The sequence below is a fragment of the Oryzias melastigma genome, linkage group LG9 (genome assembly GCF_002922805.2).
Source record: "Oryzias melastigma strain HK-1 linkage group LG9, ASM292280v2, whole genome shotgun sequence".
NCBI lineage: Eukaryota > Metazoa > Chordata > Actinopteri > Beloniformes > Adrianichthyidae > Oryzias > Oryzias melastigma.
This window is the reverse complement of record NC_050520.1, coordinates 2,024,534-2,044,366: the sequence shown is the minus strand read 5'-3', so window position 1 is coordinate 2,044,366 and position 19,833 is coordinate 2,024,534. Positions and strand designations below refer to the sequence as shown.

At 38.5% G+C, this 19,833-nt stretch overlaps 1 protein-coding gene across 3 annotated transcripts in view; it reads right to left on the bottom strand.

Annotated features, from left to right (window-relative positions):
- Positions 1-1,175: 1,175 nt before the first annotated feature.
- The window catches only part of nos1 (nitric oxide synthase 1 (neuronal)), a 70,769-nt gene continuing 52,111 nt past the window's right edge, over positions 1,176-19,833 (bottom strand). For 2 of the 3 annotated variants that reach the window (XM_024275322.2, XM_024275321.2), the window contains 13 exons: positions 19,456-19,476; positions 18,034-18,208; positions 17,637-17,775; positions 14,959-15,037; positions 14,645-14,838; positions 11,957-12,126; positions 10,798-11,008; positions 9,255-9,342; positions 8,128-8,249; positions 7,833-7,981; positions 7,565-7,759; positions 7,358-7,476; positions 1,176-4,746 (listed from right to left, as the gene is read on the bottom strand). In XM_024275322.2, the coding sequence (XP_024131090.1) occupies positions 4,731-4,746; positions 7,358-7,476; positions 7,565-7,759; positions 7,833-7,981; positions 8,128-8,249; positions 9,255-9,342; positions 10,798-11,008; positions 11,957-12,126; positions 14,645-14,838; positions 14,959-15,037; positions 17,637-17,775; positions 18,034-18,208; positions 19,456-19,476 (1,678 nt within the window). In that variant the 3' untranslated portion in view covers positions 1,176-4,730. The remainder of the gene's footprint in view (positions 4,747-7,357; positions 7,477-7,564; positions 7,760-7,832; positions 7,982-8,127; positions 8,250-9,254; positions 9,343-10,797; positions 11,009-11,956; positions 12,127-14,644; positions 14,839-14,958; positions 15,038-17,636; positions 17,776-18,033; positions 18,209-19,455; positions 19,477-19,833) is intronic. The other variant, XM_024275323.2, reaches the window with a different exon arrangement.

Here is a 19,833-nt window from a genome sequence, read left to right as displayed (position 1 = left end):
CCCCTGTGCGAGAGAGTTTGACACCCCTGAACTATAGCTTCACTCTAAACCCAATTGTGTTCCTTTAAATGTCTTCAGTTAAGAATAAGAAAAGATTTAGCAAAAAACTGTGTTTTAAACCACAAATAGTTACTTTAAAAAACATTTCCTTTAAAGAGTTTGGAGAAATCATGACTGTGAGTTTATAAAGATGTTAATAAAGTCATCAATGTATGTTTAGGTGGACCAAGTTATTTTATTTATAATTCTTCTGTTTGGTGCAGTGGGATTCAGGTGTTGTTTCCCTTTCTCACTCCCCTCCAGGGGAGCAGGAGAGATCTCAGATTCCTGGTGGATCGTCTGTGCTCCTGCTCTTGGCCGTGGACCACGCCTCTGGCTGGTCTTGGCTGTGAACCTCCCACCTGTCCTATCTGGCTGAACTCTATTCAAATACGTAGTTGTAGAGTCAGATCAGCTAATTCCTCTTTAATAGTCTTTAACTTTAATAGTTATTTTTAGGAGTTTTTCCTCCCTGAGAAGGCGGGTCTAAGGTCAGGGATAACCAGTTTTTTATTTAGTTTGTTTAGTTTAGCAATTAGCTATTGTTTATGTTTCATGACCAACTTTCTTCTGCACAATTCACAGCATGAAGCCCAATGATGCAATTGTTTTGTGATATTGGTCTTAACAAATTGAATTGAATTGATCGATCTCTGTTTTTATGGATCGTCTTCAGTTTTCATAAATACGTTCAATGTGGTAAAAAAAAAACCTTCAAGAGCTTTGTTTTCTTTTACCTCTGCCTCATTTTTGTTTCGAGTAGGAACTTTGTTTTCCTCCCACCTTAAAAGGACGCTACATTTGTAGCTTTTATTTTCCAATCCTTTTCTTCCTCCTTGCGACCCATCAAACTCTCCTGCTGTAATTTTGAAAGGTTCCTTTTGAGGCTCAGGGTCAAACTGATTTCTCCAGTAAAAAAAACAAAGTTTGCACAGTTGGTTTTGTTGATAAGTTGCAAAGTGATCTCTTAGTACTTAAAACCATGACAACCGGCACTTCCAGAGGCAGGAGGGCGGAGCCTGTGTTAGAGAGCAAGCTTTTCATCACCTGATGAAAAGCATCAGGCTGGGGCAGATGCTGCTGCTTGGATAAACCTCTTCAGTTGGACGTAAAAAACAGACCAAACAAGTGAATTCTGGAAACGTTTCTTTATTTATAAGTAAAAGCAAAAGTCCTTATAGTTGATGCATTAAAATGAAACATCCTCAATCAAGTACGCAACGATAGCAGAGGCTGATGGGATTGTTCCGATTAGCAGCAATTCACAAACACAGAAAGAGAAACCCCTCCCACCCGAAGCACGACGGCGGCGCCGCCAAGATACCAACAGATCACCATGCTTTAATAAATGCTGCCATTCGATCTCATACCTAAAGGATACGAGAGACGACACCACTTTTGTTTTTTTAAATCAAGCTCAAACGAAGTTTTCATTTACATCATCAAAATACATTCTTAGAAAAGACTGAAGTGGTGCTCTTTTTTGGTTATACTTTGCCTTTACATATATGTATATATTTATATAGAAGCTATGTATATATATAGAAGCTTTATCTTGTATCAACTCTTTTTTGTTGCACATTTCAAATCACAAATTTGTCACTTTTCTTTTTTTCATCAAAACCAAACAAGTTTGAACAACTTATACAGAGACATTCATTAAGAATAAAGAAGACGGGGAACAATGGGAACCATTTTCCTCCCCGTTACTAAATCAGTGTGTTCAGAAATAAAAAAAAAAAGACAAGAACTGAAACTACACGCTAAAGCTACCTCAGATGTAAAATAAACAGAACGTTCCAGAAGAAAATGCAGAGTTTGAATGCGGACTAACAAAACTCCAGCTGCAATCTCTTCTCCAGATGAGAAACTGGAGTGGAACCAGACGGAAAGCGGCGGCGAGAATCAGATCACGCCATTTCGGCTGTTCCAGGCGTCTGTGATTCAACTCATTCTTTCCAAAAAACAAATCTGACAACAAGCAAATGAAGAAAACACACCTGAGATCATGCATGTTTACGCCCACTCGTATAGAGATGTGCACACCGGTGGTGGTTGGCAGGGCACACGTATGCATGCACACACACATGCGTGCGGACGCCGCGAGGCAGGTGTTCGTTCACAGTGAAGGGGTGGCGTCTCAGTCACAGGGAGCACGAAACATGCAACGAAAATCATCTTCCAAACATTGGCAAAGAGCTAATATAAGGCAAGAGGCAGAAATACAGGTTTGAAAGCTCCACTGGTGGTTAAGTTGACAGATCTTCGGTGCAGCGGTGCAGAGATTTCAAAAAGAAAAACGAGGAAAGTTTAACTGAAACATTTGACAGTCGTCATAAATACCAGAGTTTGATGCATAATCACCAAAATAAAAGCTCTGTAGTACTTTGAATAAAGAGCAAAACAAATCTTGAGCTAAATGTTCCAGTGGTTACCCATGACAACAGAAATGGCCTCTCGTTTCTGACCAAATCTATTCAATTTGAATTTTCCAGTTCTTAATTGGTCCCTTTGTTCCAGCAAACCAGTGCAGAGTTTGTTGATGCATTAAGATGAAGAATCGTTTCTTTAAAAAACCCAAATCAACACACGAGTCGAAACCCAACAGAATAACCTGAACTACAAATCTGAACACTGAAAAACCTCAAGGCTGAGATTTCATTTTAACCAGTCAACCAGTAAAGTCAATAAACTGAAAGACCAAAAAAAATGTAGATTTAACACCTCAAATATAAAATGGGGTTCACTTAAAGCCAACCGAGTAGATCTGATGTCACCAGGCTCCTGAGGTCAGGCCAAAAAAGAAAAAAATCATGTTATGATTTCAGTGTAGTCTCAGTGGACCTTCTGTCTTTTGTAGTATCACCGTGATCTTCAACCGTTTTCAGGCCAGGGACTGGTTTAATGTCAGACTATATTTTCAAGGACCGGCCTGTTACATTTTATTGCCTTAAGTAATAAATTCATATGAGGAGTAAAGACTCCTAGTTTATGTTGGTTACTTGTTGATTTCTTTTATTTTGAAGTTGAAGACTCTTCTTCTGTTTCATTTTTGACTCTTTTACGTCAAAATAACTTTATTCAAATATGCATTAAAAAAATGCTGCTAGCTTAAGGGTATTAAATTAGCGCCTTTTAGAAAAGAGAAGATGGATTTTTGACAGGTGAGAGAACGATTTGATATGTGTCAAGAATAAGTCTGGTGGAAAGAAGAAGTAGTTTTCCAAAATAAAACTTTCTTCAGAATCAGATAATAAATAAATCTGTTTTTTTTTCTTTTGTTTATTTCCGGCCCAATAACCAAACGTTCCAAGTACCGAAAGTTGGGGACCACTGTGATACTGGAGTTCCAAAGAGAGCAACAAAGAAAAATGAAAAATTCCTATTTGAGATCTCTGACTGAGTTACTAAAATAAAGCAACTTAAATGTTAGTTTCCAAATTAATCTTCCACAACTCCCTTACCAAAAGTAAGTATTCGAGTTTGTTTTAAGTATAGTTTTATAAAACTAAAATTAGATTGTTTACTTTTTATGTACTTATCAGAGATAAACTTTGCAAGCTCAAGTTTACAAGTTCATGCTGAGTACATGTAGAATTATACTGCAAGTCTTGACGTGTATTTGTCACTCTCCTTAAACATTTTCTTACACAGCATTAAAATGGAGTAGATGTATTCTTGGGATATTTGCAGTATATTAAAAATGTATATTTTTACACTCTAATTAGTAGACGTTTGTTACTTGTAAGCTAAAACCTTAAAAGCTACAATAGATTTACACCAAAGTGTAAACTTATAGTAAACATATCGCTAGTAAACGAAAATATACCAGATATGGTGCTTTTAAAGTATACTTTTATGAACTAAAAGTGGGCAAATTTAGTCCCAAGAAGTATACTTGTTAGTAAACCTCTAGTGTACTTTTAAAGTGTACTTGGGAAAATGTACTTTTCTGTGCTTAAGTATACTTAAAACATATACTTATTTTTGGTAAGAGTCAATATAACGCATTACAGAGCAACGTTCCTCCAAGATTATGAAAAATGAGAAAAGTTTTGTGTTGAAAAATCCGCCTCTGAAGAGCGCCGGCACTGAGGCTGATCGGTGTCGATGGATCGCCAAAAAGGGAAGCTAGTTTATTTGTTTATTAAGGCTTTGACAGAATTGCTGCACTCACAATTCAAGGTGACCTGTCAACACACGAGATCTGTTGGCAAAACACGCATGTCGGTGTCTGGACGCATGCCTGTACAGTTTCTTTTTGCTCCAATATTTTTTCCCCACAAGTTCATACAGTTTACAGAGAAGTTTGAATTCACATCAAACATTTCATTGCAAGAATATAACTTTGAAAAAAAAGAAAAAAGCTTTGAACTGCAACAATACCACAGAAAATACTATATTTGAGTATAATAGTCTGGTCTTTGTCATGCATTCACAATGAGGCAGGTCATTACACTGGGTGCACACATTATGAATCATAAAGATCAATTTCAAATTTTGGGAAGTATCATCAACAACGAAACATGTCCATCTTGCTACAGACACAGTTGCAGAGCCCAACAGAAACATTTAGGTGATTTATAAAAAGAGATTTTTCTTTTCCTTTTTTTTCTTTACAGTATAAAAATTGGCACAGTATTCTTTAACCAGCGCTGCGGCGTCCTCCTCAAACCTCCAGATTCATCGCCCTACGAGCAGAAAACCCTGAGAGAGAGCAGCACAAAAAGACAAAAACAGAGATGTTACACTCATTACTCATCCACTGAGCTCTGACGGACGAATGTGAAATCCGAGTGACACTCCGCACAGGAACCGCGGCCCGTCACGCATCTCGTTGGGTCTTAATGAGCCGCGGTGGCCACACAAAGTCCTGGTTTTGCTCTCATGGCGAGGGGGAGGGGTTTGTGAAGTGCATAATCCTGACAAACAACCAAACCAGAAATGGAACAGAGCCACTCGCTTTCATTCTAATCTCGTTAGCGTAAAGGCCTCTCTCCACAGGTTTCCATGGTTACACACTCTGTTTTCACGTAGGGGCGACGACGCACCGTTACCGAACGACCACGGGTTACAGACGGGAAGTGGACTCTCAAATGTCACTGAGATGGAGCTGCGTTTCACCCCCCCCACTTTAAGATCTCAACCCACACTGTGGAGCGCAGAAGCAGAAGAAAACGTTGGCGGGATGAAGCTAAATAAATAACCAATCAGCCCACACAGCTAACGGGGCTGCAGGATGAGAGGAGTTAATGATCCTGTTGTGTGTAAACAGAAACACGGCGCTTCATAAAGCACATGATTGAGTTCATAAATATAGACAAAAAAAAAAAAAAAAAAAATCAGCTGGATCTCTCAGTTTTAGACTTTATTCAGGACGTGAGAAACTAAAAGACAAAAAAGTTCCACTGAATGTTTCTGTAACCTAAACCAGGGGTGGGCAAACTACGGATCGCACCCGTTAAACTATTTAATCTGACCTGCCAAACTGGAAAATAAATTATTTTGATCATCTTTATTATTTTATTTTCCCTGTAGTTCAGGAGTCTCCCCACAGATGGCGCACTGCAAATAAATTCACCTTTGTTCAGGCGCAGGAAGTTACTCTGCGTTCAGTGTTTGAAGATTTGTTGTTTTTCATTTATTCATGTGGGATTTCCAAGTCCTACAGTTATTTTTCAGATTATAACAACACCTCATGAACGCAGCATTTCATTTCTTTGAGTTTGAGTTTTCCCCTGAAGGAAATCGACCCACTGCTGAAAATGACCAAATTAGAACAAAAAACACAGTTTTGACATAAAAACTCCAAATTATTCCGTTTTAAAGTAATTTTCAATCAATATTAAGGCCTGTTTTTGACCTGTGTTTTTTTCTTTCTTTTACAAGGTGAATTATCAAAACACGCCACTAATCTGCTCTTGGTCCGGCCCTTCTGTCGAATTCAAGAACCCTTGTGGTCCACGAGTAAGAAAGTTTGTCCATCCCTGACCTAAACTACTGAGGTCGCAGGAATCAGTCCGACTTAAATATTTTTAACCATCACTGCTCGGAACAGAAGCCAAAAACGATCTGCCCTACTTTTTTATTTTATTTTTTATTTTTAATCGTTTTCTCATGATAACGTTGCTGTGTACTTGAGACATGTGCAATGGCAATAGAGTTGAATTCTATTCTAATATCTCGTTTTCTCTAAAAAAAAAAATAATTACTTGTTATAACGAGAAAACAGTTCGTTTCCAAGATATTATCTCGTCTAATAACGACATATCTTATGATAATGTTGTTGTGTACTTGAGACGTGAAATGACAATAGAGTTGAATTCTATTCGATAATTCCTTGTTATAACGGAAAACGAAGTTCATTTCCAGGATATTATCTCGTCTGATAACGAGATATTATCTTAAATATCTCGCTATCATGAGAAAACCAACTTCTTTTTCTCGAGAAAACAAAATAATTACTCATTATAACGAGAAAAGAGAGTTCGTTTCCAAGATCTTATCTCGTCTGATAACGAGATATTATCTTAAATATCTCGCTATCACGAGAAAACAAGATTAATACTTGTCATAACATATAAATGTTATGACGTTAAAACGAAGTTTGTTTCCAATATATGTTGTCTGATAATGAGATAATATCTTGTTATCACGGGAAAAAGAACTTTGTTTTCTCAAGAAAACAAGATATAACTTGTTATAACAAGAAAACAAAGTTTGTTTTCTTGAGAAAACGAGATGATCAATAACGAAGACTGAAGCCCCTCCCCTTCCTTTCCCACACTGAGATGCTGAGAAATCACCAGTTTTAAGTATCTTTATTTCGTGGTTAACAACAAAAACGGCAGAAGAACACTCTACAAAAGTCTCTCCTTAAACTCTCCTTCCGTCTCGTGATAGACTGAGATTTAATTTGATCTATTGGTCTTTTTTTAGGCTAATAGATAGAAGCATTACTGTCTGCATTTTCACACATCAGTCAGAAAATCTAAGCAAAGTTCAGCTGTAGACTGAGAAAGTAAATAAACGCCTTTGATCATGAAAAAGTAACATTTAATACACATATATATTTATGGATTTTCCTAAAAATACTTTCCATTAACGTCAAACTCCAGTAAGAAAGAAAACCTTTGACTCATTTAGTCACCTTCATGAAGCATTACCATCAGCACCATTTGACAGAAAACTTTTATAAAAAGTGTCAATATTTTTATTTTCCTCTAATTTTTAAACAATTTAGATACATTAAAATGATTTAATCTGCTAAATCAAGACTTTTGGGTCAAAAGCAGGAAATAAAACCCAAAACACTCACTCATCTGAGTCTTTTTTGTTCTCCTCAATGTAGGCGATGGACTCGGAGCGAAGCCGGTTGGTGACTTCGTAGGTGCGCAGAGTGACACCGAAGATGTCCTCGTGGTAACGGTTCTCATCCTGGCGACAGCAAGAGGAAGAGTTGACAAATGAAACAAACAAAGAAGCAGTTTTTACTTCATAGGCAGCGTTTTTGCGGTCTGCTCACCCGGAGCTTGCTGATGTAGAAGCCGGCGTCCTCCAGGCTCATGTTGCCCTGCTGCCTGATGATCTGCTGGACGGTCTTGAGAACGTCTCCAGCCATCGTGACATCGCCGCACACGTAAATGTGCCCCCCTTCCTTCTTAAGGCATTGGTACACCGTCTCTGACAGGTGCTCGCGGAGAACGTCTTGCACATATTTCTAACAGAGAACAGAGGAAGTTATGTCCCAAAGCTCAGGAAGTGACGTAACTCTGCGGCCGCCGCGTCCGTACCTTTGGTTTACCGGGCTCTCTGGAGTACGCTGCGTACAGCTCCTTGAACACCCCTTTGTTCTTGGCCTGGAGGGTCTCCTCTTTGTAGATGTGGTCCATCTCAGACTGCCGGCAGCCAAACACCAGAATCATGGGACACGACTTCACCCCTTTAAGGTTAAAAATAGACCGTAAGTACGACTTACTTTAGTGCATCTCCTTTTCAAAACAAAACAAACATTTATTCTGCATTTTCAGGCACCAAAGCATGTATATTAGTGTCAAATACTGATGTGAGGAAAGTGACTAGACCCACCGTTGTGCTCCAGGTTGTACAGTCTCTGCTGCCAGAAGCTTCTGAACGGAGCGATGCCCGTTCCTGGACCCACCAGGATACAAGGTGCTTGGTTGTCTTTGGGAAGTTGGAATGATGGAGCACTAAAACAGTAAATATGAGACATTCTTTGCATATTTACTGAGCTTGTGACACTTAGAACAAAAACAGTTCAAGTTGGAAGAGTCAATTTTAGCCATTTTTAACAGAAAGACAGACTAAGTGTTCCAGTAATCCTTTACAATGATAAAAATATGATAACCGTTTACTGGAGCCGTTGACATAAAATCTAAACAAAGAGATTAGAAAGTAAAAATTAAAATTTTAGTTATTGCCCATGTTGTATTTTTATAATTCAAACTTTGTGCTGAAAGATTTTGTCATTAAAGAGTTGTGTGTGTCGCATTAAAGTTACAAGAAAAAGTAAATTAGTTAATTAGACTTGTAGGTGAACTATTTGGAATTAAAAAGATACCAATTGTTTGGTTTTTGGAAAAACTGAACAGACTTTTTGCAGCTGCTGCCCCCTATAGGTGAAGGTTGGAACTGTGATTTCTGATCAAATCTGCACTTTGGATAAAATTAATAAGATGCTTTAATAATATTGTTGATTTATTCATTTGTTTCATAATTATTTAAATATCGTCTTTTTTAATTGTAATTTACAGAAACACTTTTTAATGGGGACAAATGCTTAATTTAAAAGATAACTGCTAATTCTGATGCACATTTTTATTGATGTACAAAGAAAAATGGGCAGAGATCATAAAAAATGAGGAAAAAAAATATGTTTTTGGTGTTTTTAACGTGTTCTTGTGATGATGGAGAACATACATGACGAAAATAAAGTTTGAAATCCTTTTATATCAGAAAAAAAATGCAGTTTGAAAAAGAGGAGGGAAAGGGGGCGGAGTTGCTCTGCACCAACAGTCCCACCCACAACTCAGAGGTGAATTTCTAATGAACCCCTGCCACTCTGCAGAAATTATGTCCTAAAAAATGACCCAGATTTCTTTTATTTTGGCTAAAAACGGCATAATTATAATGCAAAGATCATTGGGAACGCTTTGATAATAAAGATGGGACTTAAACATGCTGCACAACGTTACCTTCGCACAAAACACGGCACCATCTCCTCCTTCTCTATCCTGTTGAGCCACGATGAACACACTCCATGGTGGATAGGACCCCTTCCATCTGAAAAGGATGATTACCAAGCAATCAGTCTACCTCTTTCTGTGCACCGCCTCCCACTCGTTTTGAGTGGGCAGGCCAACAGGGGATGGATGCCTCCAACACGGCTGCTCCTTCTGATTCTCTCCAGAGGAGATTTGGAAACATTAGCCGTCATGTAATCATAGTTTCACAAGGGTTCACAGTAAACTATAATATAAATATAAAACATTAGATTTAATAAACGTCTGACGATTACCTCTGGATTTCTTCATTTGTGACCAATAATCTCCAATAAATGTGAATAAAAAATTGCAATTGGTACTTTTTTTTAACGTATTCTTACTGAGCATGTAACGATTCTTTGAGAATCAGTAAAAATAACGATTTAAAGTCGTCAACATGTTCTTTGATGCAGAAAATTAAAAAATTAAAAAATCGGTGTCCGCCTGTGTGCAAGCGCGCCTGTGAGTGTGCTTGCCTGTGGGTGCGCGGGCGTGCGCCTGTTTCGAGTGCACTAGAAATTGCGATAAACTAGCGTGCATAAATGCTAACTAGATTAGCACATGTATCAATCAACTTCAATCAACTTTATTTCTATAGCACTTTTCATATGTAGAATAACACAAAGTGCTTTACACATAAAAAGACCACAATGCATTGCTGTTTAACAATTTCAAACAAAAAAACGTGTTTAAATGTAATTTTTGAACAAACCATCCACATTTTCACCATCAGAACTCAGTGGAGTCATTAATAAACATTGTGAAATTGATTGATTTGACTTTGTGAAATCGGTGACATCATAGAGAAACTAAAGAAAAGTAGTAGCATGAAGTCTGAACTGCCTTTAAAATTTAGGACACTATGTACTTTTTAGTAGTTAGGTCGGAGTTCGGACACGACAGTGTCATTTTTCAGCTGTCACTTTCTTTCGATGATGTCATCAATAATCGCCGGTCTGCTAGCGTTAGCGCAGAGCTTCCAGCGCTTGAATATACATAACAAGAGCGGTTTTATACCTTTTACAAGGTCATGCTACAACATAAAGTCTTTACTTACATTTAAATATAAACGTCTGTGGTTCAGATCTCACCCACGTGAAGAAAAGCTCTTCTTAGTGCGACGCGGTTTACCCTCACGATGAAGGACTCTGTATTCCTCCGTTTGGAGGGTGAAATTTAAATAATCATTTTCTTGGACTCACTTGCCCTCAAACTGCCTCTTCACATGGAGGGGAAGGGAGAAGAAAAGGGCCTAAAACTGTGAACCGAATCAAAGCTAACGTATAATGGGAAATCTCATTATACATTAGCATCAAGCTAACGGACTTTAGAATTACACATTAGATCAATTTTATCAGCCCAGCCTAATATATCCCCAAGAGCTTTAAAACTATCAGCCACTCTTATGTTCAACAACTAAACTACAACAAACCATCAAGTTGGTGAGAAACTTGAAGTGAGAAAAGATTCTCACCTCTGGTGCGATACGACACCACGGCCACCGTGAGGTGGATCTCTCCTGGGTAGGTGTCAGGGGAGGAGCTGATGGAGTAATAGCGAGCCTGCAGGAGGGGCAGCTGGGTGAGCAGCAGAGTGGACGGCATCTGGATGGACGGGAACTCCTCCAGCACCTCCACCAGCGTCGGGTTGTTGTACCACTTCCACTCTTCGTACTCCTGCAAGCCCTGAACGTCAGGGAAACAGATTTCCTTCAGATTTCAGCTGAACTTCTTGCTGGTCGGCTGACAAAGGCGGGGCGTTCTAGTAACCACGGAGAAAAAAGTGCAGCAGGGCTTCCTCTTTTAGATCTGTAAACATCTCTGACTTACGAGCAGGAGGCGGCCCCCAGCAGCGCCGCTCGCCGCTCCAACTGTTTTTGTGTGTCATCGCTGACATTTGGCTGTGATGAATTTACGGCACACTCAAGATGAAAAGGATGAACTTTTGCTTGGCTTTCAAGCCAGCAATGAACAACAAAGGAGCCCACCAAGACGCCTGGCGTCAGCTCCAAAACGCAGCTTGAAGTAAGTCGGAAACAATTAAAATATGAAAATCAAAGGCGCAGTGTGGCCTGGGTTCACGGACCTCAGTGAACAGATGGATGTGAAGACTTCTTTTGGATGTTTTTTGAAGAAGTCGTCTGCCTCAAGTTAAGGCAACAAATAAAAATGGTTTTGGAGAGACATTACAAGCCGATCCGCGGCACAGTTTGTGCTGCCGCTTCTTTTTCTGAATCCAGAAGATCCCCCCCACCATCCATATTTTCCCTTTTAGTGACAGTAAATTTATGGATGAGTCACTGCTTTTTTTTCCACACATTGACAAAAACGTGGAGTGAATTGTGGGAGGCACTGCGAGAGGAAGCGGGCGGCGGGGGGGCTCTGGGGTATAAGGCGATCGACAGCTTTAATTGGGCGCCGGCAAACTCCGACCGTGCGCACTTCCACTGGTGTAAAGTGCATCACACCGGCTCCAGGGACGGAAAACCGCCTTCTCATATTTTCATTGCAGAGTGTGAAGTGTTTTAGCTTCAGAAAAGTCACAAAATTGCCTCCATGCCGTCTCGCTGTGTTTCTGTTGACACCGAGCGCACTCGTTTAAATGTCAGCGTTAATGGGAAGTCACTAAACTACCTTGCTGAGGATCTCAAGTTTTCTTTTCTCCTTCTCGTTGGTCGCCAGAGCTGCAAACTGCTGCAGCAGGACGGGCGTCGGTGGAGTGGTGATGTCCAGGAAGTACTGGAAGGCTTGGTAGATGGTGCAGGGAGGGATCCGAGTCTCGTGCGTCCAGTTACTGATCACACCTGCACACAGCAAAGAGAGGAGAGGCCTTCAATCGCTGTGTTCATTAACGGAGGACTCCATGAGAAGAAGTGACTGCAGAACATAATGTTAGCGCCATTAGCTGATCCTGATCATTTACCGCTTTATTTGTTTTTCTTATTAACTGGAAAAACACTGAGCTGCACCATCAGACAGAGAACTGCACAGATCAGGTGGCAAGAATTAAAAGAAGTTCCTGATCTTTTGAGTTTGGAGCTCAAACTGGTAAATGGGGTTTACTTTTAATTACCTTCTTAGCAAGTCTAAAGCACATAAACACACACATTCACACACCAACGCCAACCTCTAACCATCAGGAGCGACACTTCGAACACTCAGGACGGCAGAGTGGGAACCAGACCTGCAATATTCCGATCAGAGGTCAACCGATTGATCTGAGTTGGTCATTGTTTCTATGGCAACCACTGTCTCCAGTGAGGAGTGAGCTTGTTGAAAGTCCACGCCCCTACCACTAAACGTTTTGGACGTTGGAGTCAGAAAGCTCCACCTGATTTTTTTGAGGCATCTGGGGCCCGTTTTAAGAAGCAAGTGTAACAAATTCAGAGTTCAAACCAGAACTCAGAGTTGACTGACTCAGAGTTTGCAAACTCAAAGTTATTGGTTTCAGAACAGCTGAAAAGAGTTGATTCAATCAACTCAGAGTCGTTTGACTCAGAATCAGGTGCGAGCGTCCAGACTATAAAAAGCCCTGATCAATGGAGTAAAGACCGCACGATTCACCATGGCAACAGGAACAAACACCTTTAGGGCTTCATACTTCTGGCGACAGAAATTGATGAGTTCCTACAAGCATATGCCGACTACGAGCACATTTTCCACTAAAAGGTCAACACAGCTGCAGCGTTAAAACTGAGAGAGTCGTCGTGGGAGAAAATAGCTGCAGAGTTAATGCGTACGTCTATGTTTGAACCATTTCAATTCAGGATAAGATCTAAATAATGTCAGGAATGTCACTTATCTTGTCATTTGTTAAGTAAAGAATGATTTTTGATCACTCAATAATTGAACGAGTAATCTCCATAATTGCATGAATGACCGTTTTTTGTCAAATTTCTTGCTTAATTTCACTTAATTTAACTTTTTTGTTCAATTTCTAATGAACTGCTGCTGCTCTGCAGAAACTATGTTCTAAAAAAAAATGACTTTTTAAAATTCATTTTAGCAAAATACGGTATAAATATAAATAATAGACCGCTGGGAACGCTTTGACAATAAATGATCAGAGTGGATCATTTCTAATTTATCATATGTAAGATATAGGAACCTCTTGAATTACTGTAGCAGGTAAAAATTATTTTTTAACTATCATTTATGTATTATATGTCAAGAAATATGTTAGAACTGTCTTAGATTCTATGGTTTTGTAGGTAAACCCTCAAAAATATCTGTTTCAACATCATTCCAGTAGATTCTAAAGGAGAAAAGCGGCTCGATCGTGTTAACGGTTGAAAAGTTACAGCAAATCAAAGAACATAAGCACTGGTGCTCCGGTGTTAAAGGGTTAGTAATTACAATATTTAATTATTCAGATGTTTTATGTTTTGTTTGCTTTCCTTTATTTAATCAAAACATTTCATTATTTCTGTAATGAGATTTAAATATTTGTACATTTTGTCTTGCATTCTCCACAACCTATGTTTGAAATAAACTAGGGCAAGGAATCGATAAAAAAATTAAAAAATTAATCACGATTATTCGCAATATATATATATATATATATATATATATATATGTTTTGTCCCAGTTTTTGTTGACCACTTATTATTTGCAAATAATCACAATATAAAATCGCAGATGAAACTCTACATTTAGAACATTTATTTTTAATTACTTCTGTCAAACAATTACAAAAAAAAATGCTGATTAATCGCACTTTTGTGTTGGGATTAATCACGATTAATCGCAATTTTTATCAGGTAAAATGTATTTGTACAATATGGCACCAGACCAGGGCTCAAATAATCCACTTTTTGGTAAAAAGTGATCTAAACCATAAAAATAGCTAGAATAAAGCACTAAAAACTGATTAATATTTATTTCTTTTGTAAGCAACCATAGTATACGCGGGATAATACCCGCCAAAATGCTTTAACGCACGCCGTGGAACTCTGAACCGCTGAGTTAAATCAAAGGACTGTTTCTTTGATTAATTTGCGTAAATAAATCTTCATTTTTTTTGTATTTATCGCGTGCGTTAATGAATTAATGTTCACAGCCCTAAAATCAATCAATCCTTGAATTCCTCAGGAACAGCCGTTGCTGCTAGAAAGAACAAACAGCTCTCCATAAAAAAGGGATAATTCAATTTTTATGTGCCAAACTTTGTCCAAGAATCTCACACAATTTTACCCCTTTGTGTCACAGTCCCGCTAAAAATCTGTCGATTCGAGCCTCGTATTTGATTTTAGAGAAGTAAAAACGCAGAACCACTAAACCCATCGGATAATTTGATCAGAGTTTGCTGGCGATGTCACCCACCCAGAGCGGTGTTCCTCTCCTCCAGGAACTCCACTTTGACAATTTGATTGACAGGTGGAGCATCCTCCAGCTTATCTATGAGAGCCGTTACCAGGTCCTCGTGGTTGCCAGGGAAAATGCCCAGATGGTCGCCAGGCTTGTAGCTCAGCCTGTCGTGGTTGTTTGTGTGGAGCCGCACAAATATGGTGGAGCGACTATGGAAGCGAGCAGAGATTTAGAGCCACAAAAACCAAACGTCTGTTTCATTCATCAGCGTAAATAAGATGCGTGAAGCAGCATCATATATAGATGTTGTTGCGTGTGCGTGAACCTACTTGGATTTGGAACTTTGCAAGTTTATGGACTCCATCATCTTTGCGCCGTAGACCTTCTTCTTGTGAATGCTGTATAATCCTGTGAAAAGCAGAACAAAGATCATGTTTTACCTTCATGTCTTCTGTATTTACGAGTAAACAAAGACCAATCCTTACACTTTTTTCTCTACATATTTTTCTCACTTGCATGCTGATCCTGCATCTTCTCCATGCTTAAACCTGATTCAGCTCATCATCTTTTCTCTGCAGAAATCTGATTATGAGCGTTTGAGGCCGACAGCTGTGTACAACATGAAAGAACCGCAGGAATGTGTAGTAGTTTTTTTAACCGCTTTACCTTGATGAAACCATTTTGTACCAAAACACGACCAGCTTAATGAAGTTAATTAGTGTGGGAGTTCTGAAGACACTATTACGACTGCAGCCTTTTACAGCACATCATCATTACCGAGAAACAGCAACAAACCGCCACTTTTTGACTCTATAGAATGGAATCTCCTATGTATGTATCGTAACACATAAAATGCATCAATTTAGATTGAAAATTCTGATTTTGTTTGACACAAAGTAATGTATGAAGGGATATTTGTGCCACCACATTGAGAAAAATAGTGAAACGCAGAATCAAAGATAGGGAAAAAGAGAGATGAGTGACAACACGTCTAAAAATCTGACGCAAATGCAAAAATGTGTTTTGAAAGTAAAATGTAGCATTTTTATTTGCAACTTTGAAAAGTTTTATTTTGAAAACTGAACATTTTGTTTGTAAAATTGTTTTTTTTTGTTTGCAATGTGGTGGCACAAATATCCCCTGGTATAACGAGCCAGAACGGTTGCAGAATCCTGGTCAAACAGAACCGAAACTAAGTCCAAAGTGTGCGTCAGTCTACTGTCGATGAGACATTTGATTGGATAGAATCTAAATCAGGGTTCTCAGGCTCATTTACCTTGGGGCCTCTAAAGGCAGAGTCTGGCTGTATGGGGTTCCATTTGTGCCAAAAATAACATTTGTTCATGTCTATGTACTACTAAGTAATATTTTCTGCGTGTCCTATGAAACGATGGGAGCTAACAGCGCTAGCAACTGTTGCTAAGGACTTTTTATTATTTATTTTTTTTTTTTTGCGTTTCTGCAATGCGAGGCAGAGACACCTGATTGTATAGAATCTAGAAGGTCTGCAACCTTTAACGCTAAAAGAGCAATTTGGTCCAGGTTTTTATGGACAAAACTCAAAGAGAGAGACGCAAAGTTTGACCTCAAAGTTAGAAAAATACACTTTATTTGTGCTTTTGTGGTCATTAAGTCATTCATTTATAAAATATAGCTTTGAAATGTTCTCTACAATAGAGTTTTTCTATATATAACAGAACAAATTTCTTTCACTTTTGACAATAGAACATTCAAGTTCCTTTCAAAATAAAATTAAAACACATCCTGTGTTTAATCAGATCTTCAAGCTGCAGCAGATCCACTTTAACTAAAAATGTAAATTTCTACAATAGCAATTCTTCTTCTCCTTTCCGTAAGTTTCAGCAATTTCAGCAATCTTGATATCAAAATATTCAGGACATTAGTGCTCGTATTTTTGGTAATTATAAACTTTATAGTTTTTGAAACATTGAACAAAATATGCCTCAAAGGAAATTACTGAAAAAGTCTAAATTTTCAGTAGATTAGCAACAAACCTTTAGAAGTATTCATGGGATATGTTTTCGTTTTTTATCTAAAAATTGGTGAATTTCTTTACCTAATATTTTAGCAACATATTAACGTTTTAGCTAATTTAGTGTATTGAGGAATTTTAGGGTATTTTAGAGTTTAGCTAGTGTTTAAGCAATAAGCTAGCTTTCTTGGCTAATGTGGCATCTACTAAGTTTTTTGGGCTAATTTTGTTTAGCTAATATTTAAGCAACACACTCAATATTTTTGCAAAACTGGCTTGTATTAGGGATTTTTAAGCAATTTTAATACATATTTTCAGAAATTTAGGTCAACATTAGCACTCTTTCATAGTTTTTTTATGAAATTTCCAGTCTTTTAGCTAATTTTCAGCAAATCCTTTCAGCAATTAAAGTAAATTGCGTCACGATTTTCAGCAAAAAGCTACTACTTTCAACATAAAGGATTTACAGCAGCATTATTTTTGTGTTCATTTTTCTTCTTATTCTAGTGAATGAAAACATGAGTGTAAAATCTAAATTTAAAAAAAATGTATAAATGCAATAAGATCATTTTTACCATCAATATAATATTTAGTTAGGCCTATCTGGCATGTCAAAAAATCCAAACATTTTTTTAATCCTTTATTTAACCAGGAAATTCCAATTTAGATTAAAAATCTCTTTTTTAAATGAGCCACAAATTAATAAGTTAAGTTTGAAACGTATCAACGCAAAATCAAAGATAGGGCAAAAGTGAGATGAGGCACAACGTATCTAAAAAAAAGTTTGTGTTTTTGCAGTAAAAGGACTGGCTGATTCTTTGATAGGAAACCTCTATAAAAAAATGCATTTTACAGTTTCACCATAAACATTTTGCAATATATTATTATTTTGGCTGCAAGTATCAAGAGGAAAAAAAGGTTTAAAATGTGTCTTTTGGCTCCATATTTGTTCTACCCTGGATTTGATCAGCACCCATCGCCTCTTTGACATGAAGAGAGTTCTGGATGACTCGCCTTCAGTGAGAGCTGGAGCCTCCGCCGTGTACGTCATGCGGAACTTGCTCTTCTTCCAGCTGCGGTCGTTGCTGATCAGAGAGTCGTTGGCCTTCTCGATGTTCACGTCGTCGCCGACGCAGAAAACGTCGCAGGCAGCCTGGAAGGAAACCATTTCTGTTATTAAACTCTTTCTGAAACAAAATCTTTAACATACACGATAATTCCAGTAGATTCTGAAGGAGAAAAGCGGCTCGTCGAGCCACTTTTCTCCTTCAAAATCTACTGGAATTATCGCGTTAACGATTGAAAAGTTACAATAAATCAAAGAAGATAAACACTGGCGTTAAAGGGTTAAACTGTGAAAGGTTTTGAGAGACGTGCACACATAAAACAAGCCAAAGGGTGCTTCAGGAACCTTAAAAACTTTCTTGGCCCATGTTCTGAACGACTCCTCCTGGCCACACAGCTCGTCTCCCTCTCCCATGCGTAGGATGCGCTCCCCCCCCAGCTCTTCAAACAGCGTGTCCACAGCGTGGGCAAAGGCGCAGAAGTGTGGGTAGGCCCTGGAGCCAAGGCCAAACACCGAAAACCTGAGCAGACACACATAGCGGCAGGGTGTCAAAACGCTTAAAAAGCAGGAGAGGATCAAAATAAAATAACACACAAAGACGAAGCGTCACCTCACAGCTCAGGTTAAAATAAAAACACACTTTTTTCATTACAAAACAGCCGACCTGTTCATGAAAACTCATCCAAGTGGATGTAAACAAAAATCAATCTTTCTTCTGAAGGTAGATGCAGGAAAACATTTAAAAAACTATATATCAGTTTGGTGTGGCTTTGGTTTAACTTCGACTGTGGGTTTGAACCCACGAATAACCAGTGTCGGGGCGGACACTCCACTACTAGGCCACTGAGTTGGTCGTTTTCCATTCCGTCCAACTTACATAAAACCTTGACAAAAATAACTAATTGTTTTTAAGCCTGAATAAAACAGAAACCTCTGATTGGAATGAAAAAAAAAAAAATCTGCATTTTTTATTTCAAGCATAAATTTTATGTCACCCGTCCACAAATAACGGAGAATACTTTTCTTTTCCCAGTCTGAGTTTCTATACATATCTCAAAAACGCTAAACAGATCACATCAGACATTTATCTTTGACAAAAAAAGTCAAATAAAATCAAAAACAAACTAAATTCATTTGGATTGAAACCCAAAGTTAGTAAATAAATCATTTCATACAGTTTTGATATTTGAAAATCAAGTACATGAAAAGTATTACATCTTCCATCGTATTAGATAGTAATATGAAGTGGCCGAGTTAGGCTCAGAGACCCCAAAAAGGACAAAGTAGTTTAGAAAATTGATGGAGATACTAAAGATTTTTAAGGAAAACCCCCAAAGATCTCAGAACCTCTTATAGTGAAAGAATAATCAAGAATCCGGCTTGTCTGGTGCACAGGTTGGTACTCCAACTGTGAGATGTCCGGATCAGTTCTTGTTTATCTGAGCTGAATATCTTGAAAATGAATATTAGGGCTACAATGTGACAACATGAGGGAGAATTACAGAGTAAAAAGGAGATATAAGAGGGGTGGAATGACTGGATGGGACATCCCGCCGAGTGCCCACATGAGTGACTTGTAGGAAGTGGGATCTGGATAGAGATTATCCTCCCTGATTGCTCACTTTAGTTTAATTTAATCCAGGAAAAAAAGCCTTCAGAGAATAAAACAAAACAAGTACATGAACTGTAGATGAATAAAACCAGAAAAGATGTGAACGTGTTAAAGCATGAAAAACCCCCAAAAGTAAAACAATGAACCAATCTTACCGAACTGGGGCGGATCTCACTCTAGAAGAGACGAAACAGGCGTGTTATCCAAACGAGGAGACTGAGGTTAATTTCAATACTTGTGATGAGAGGATCAGCACATTGGAGGACATGGAGGAGTTCAGGTCTTGTTGTTTGGACAGCTACATTGTATTACCAAAAGTATTGGCTCACAGATGACCTAAAGTCCCATCCCATCCCTGACCATAGAGTTCAACATGATGTGGCTCCACCTTTAGCAGGGATTCCAGCTTCATCTCTTCTGGGAACCACATGTTTCTAGGAATTCTGGACCATTGGTCAGGTCAAACACTGATGCTGGTGGAGAAGGTCCGGCTCGTAGTCTCAAAGGTGTTCTATGGGGTTCAGGTCAGTCCA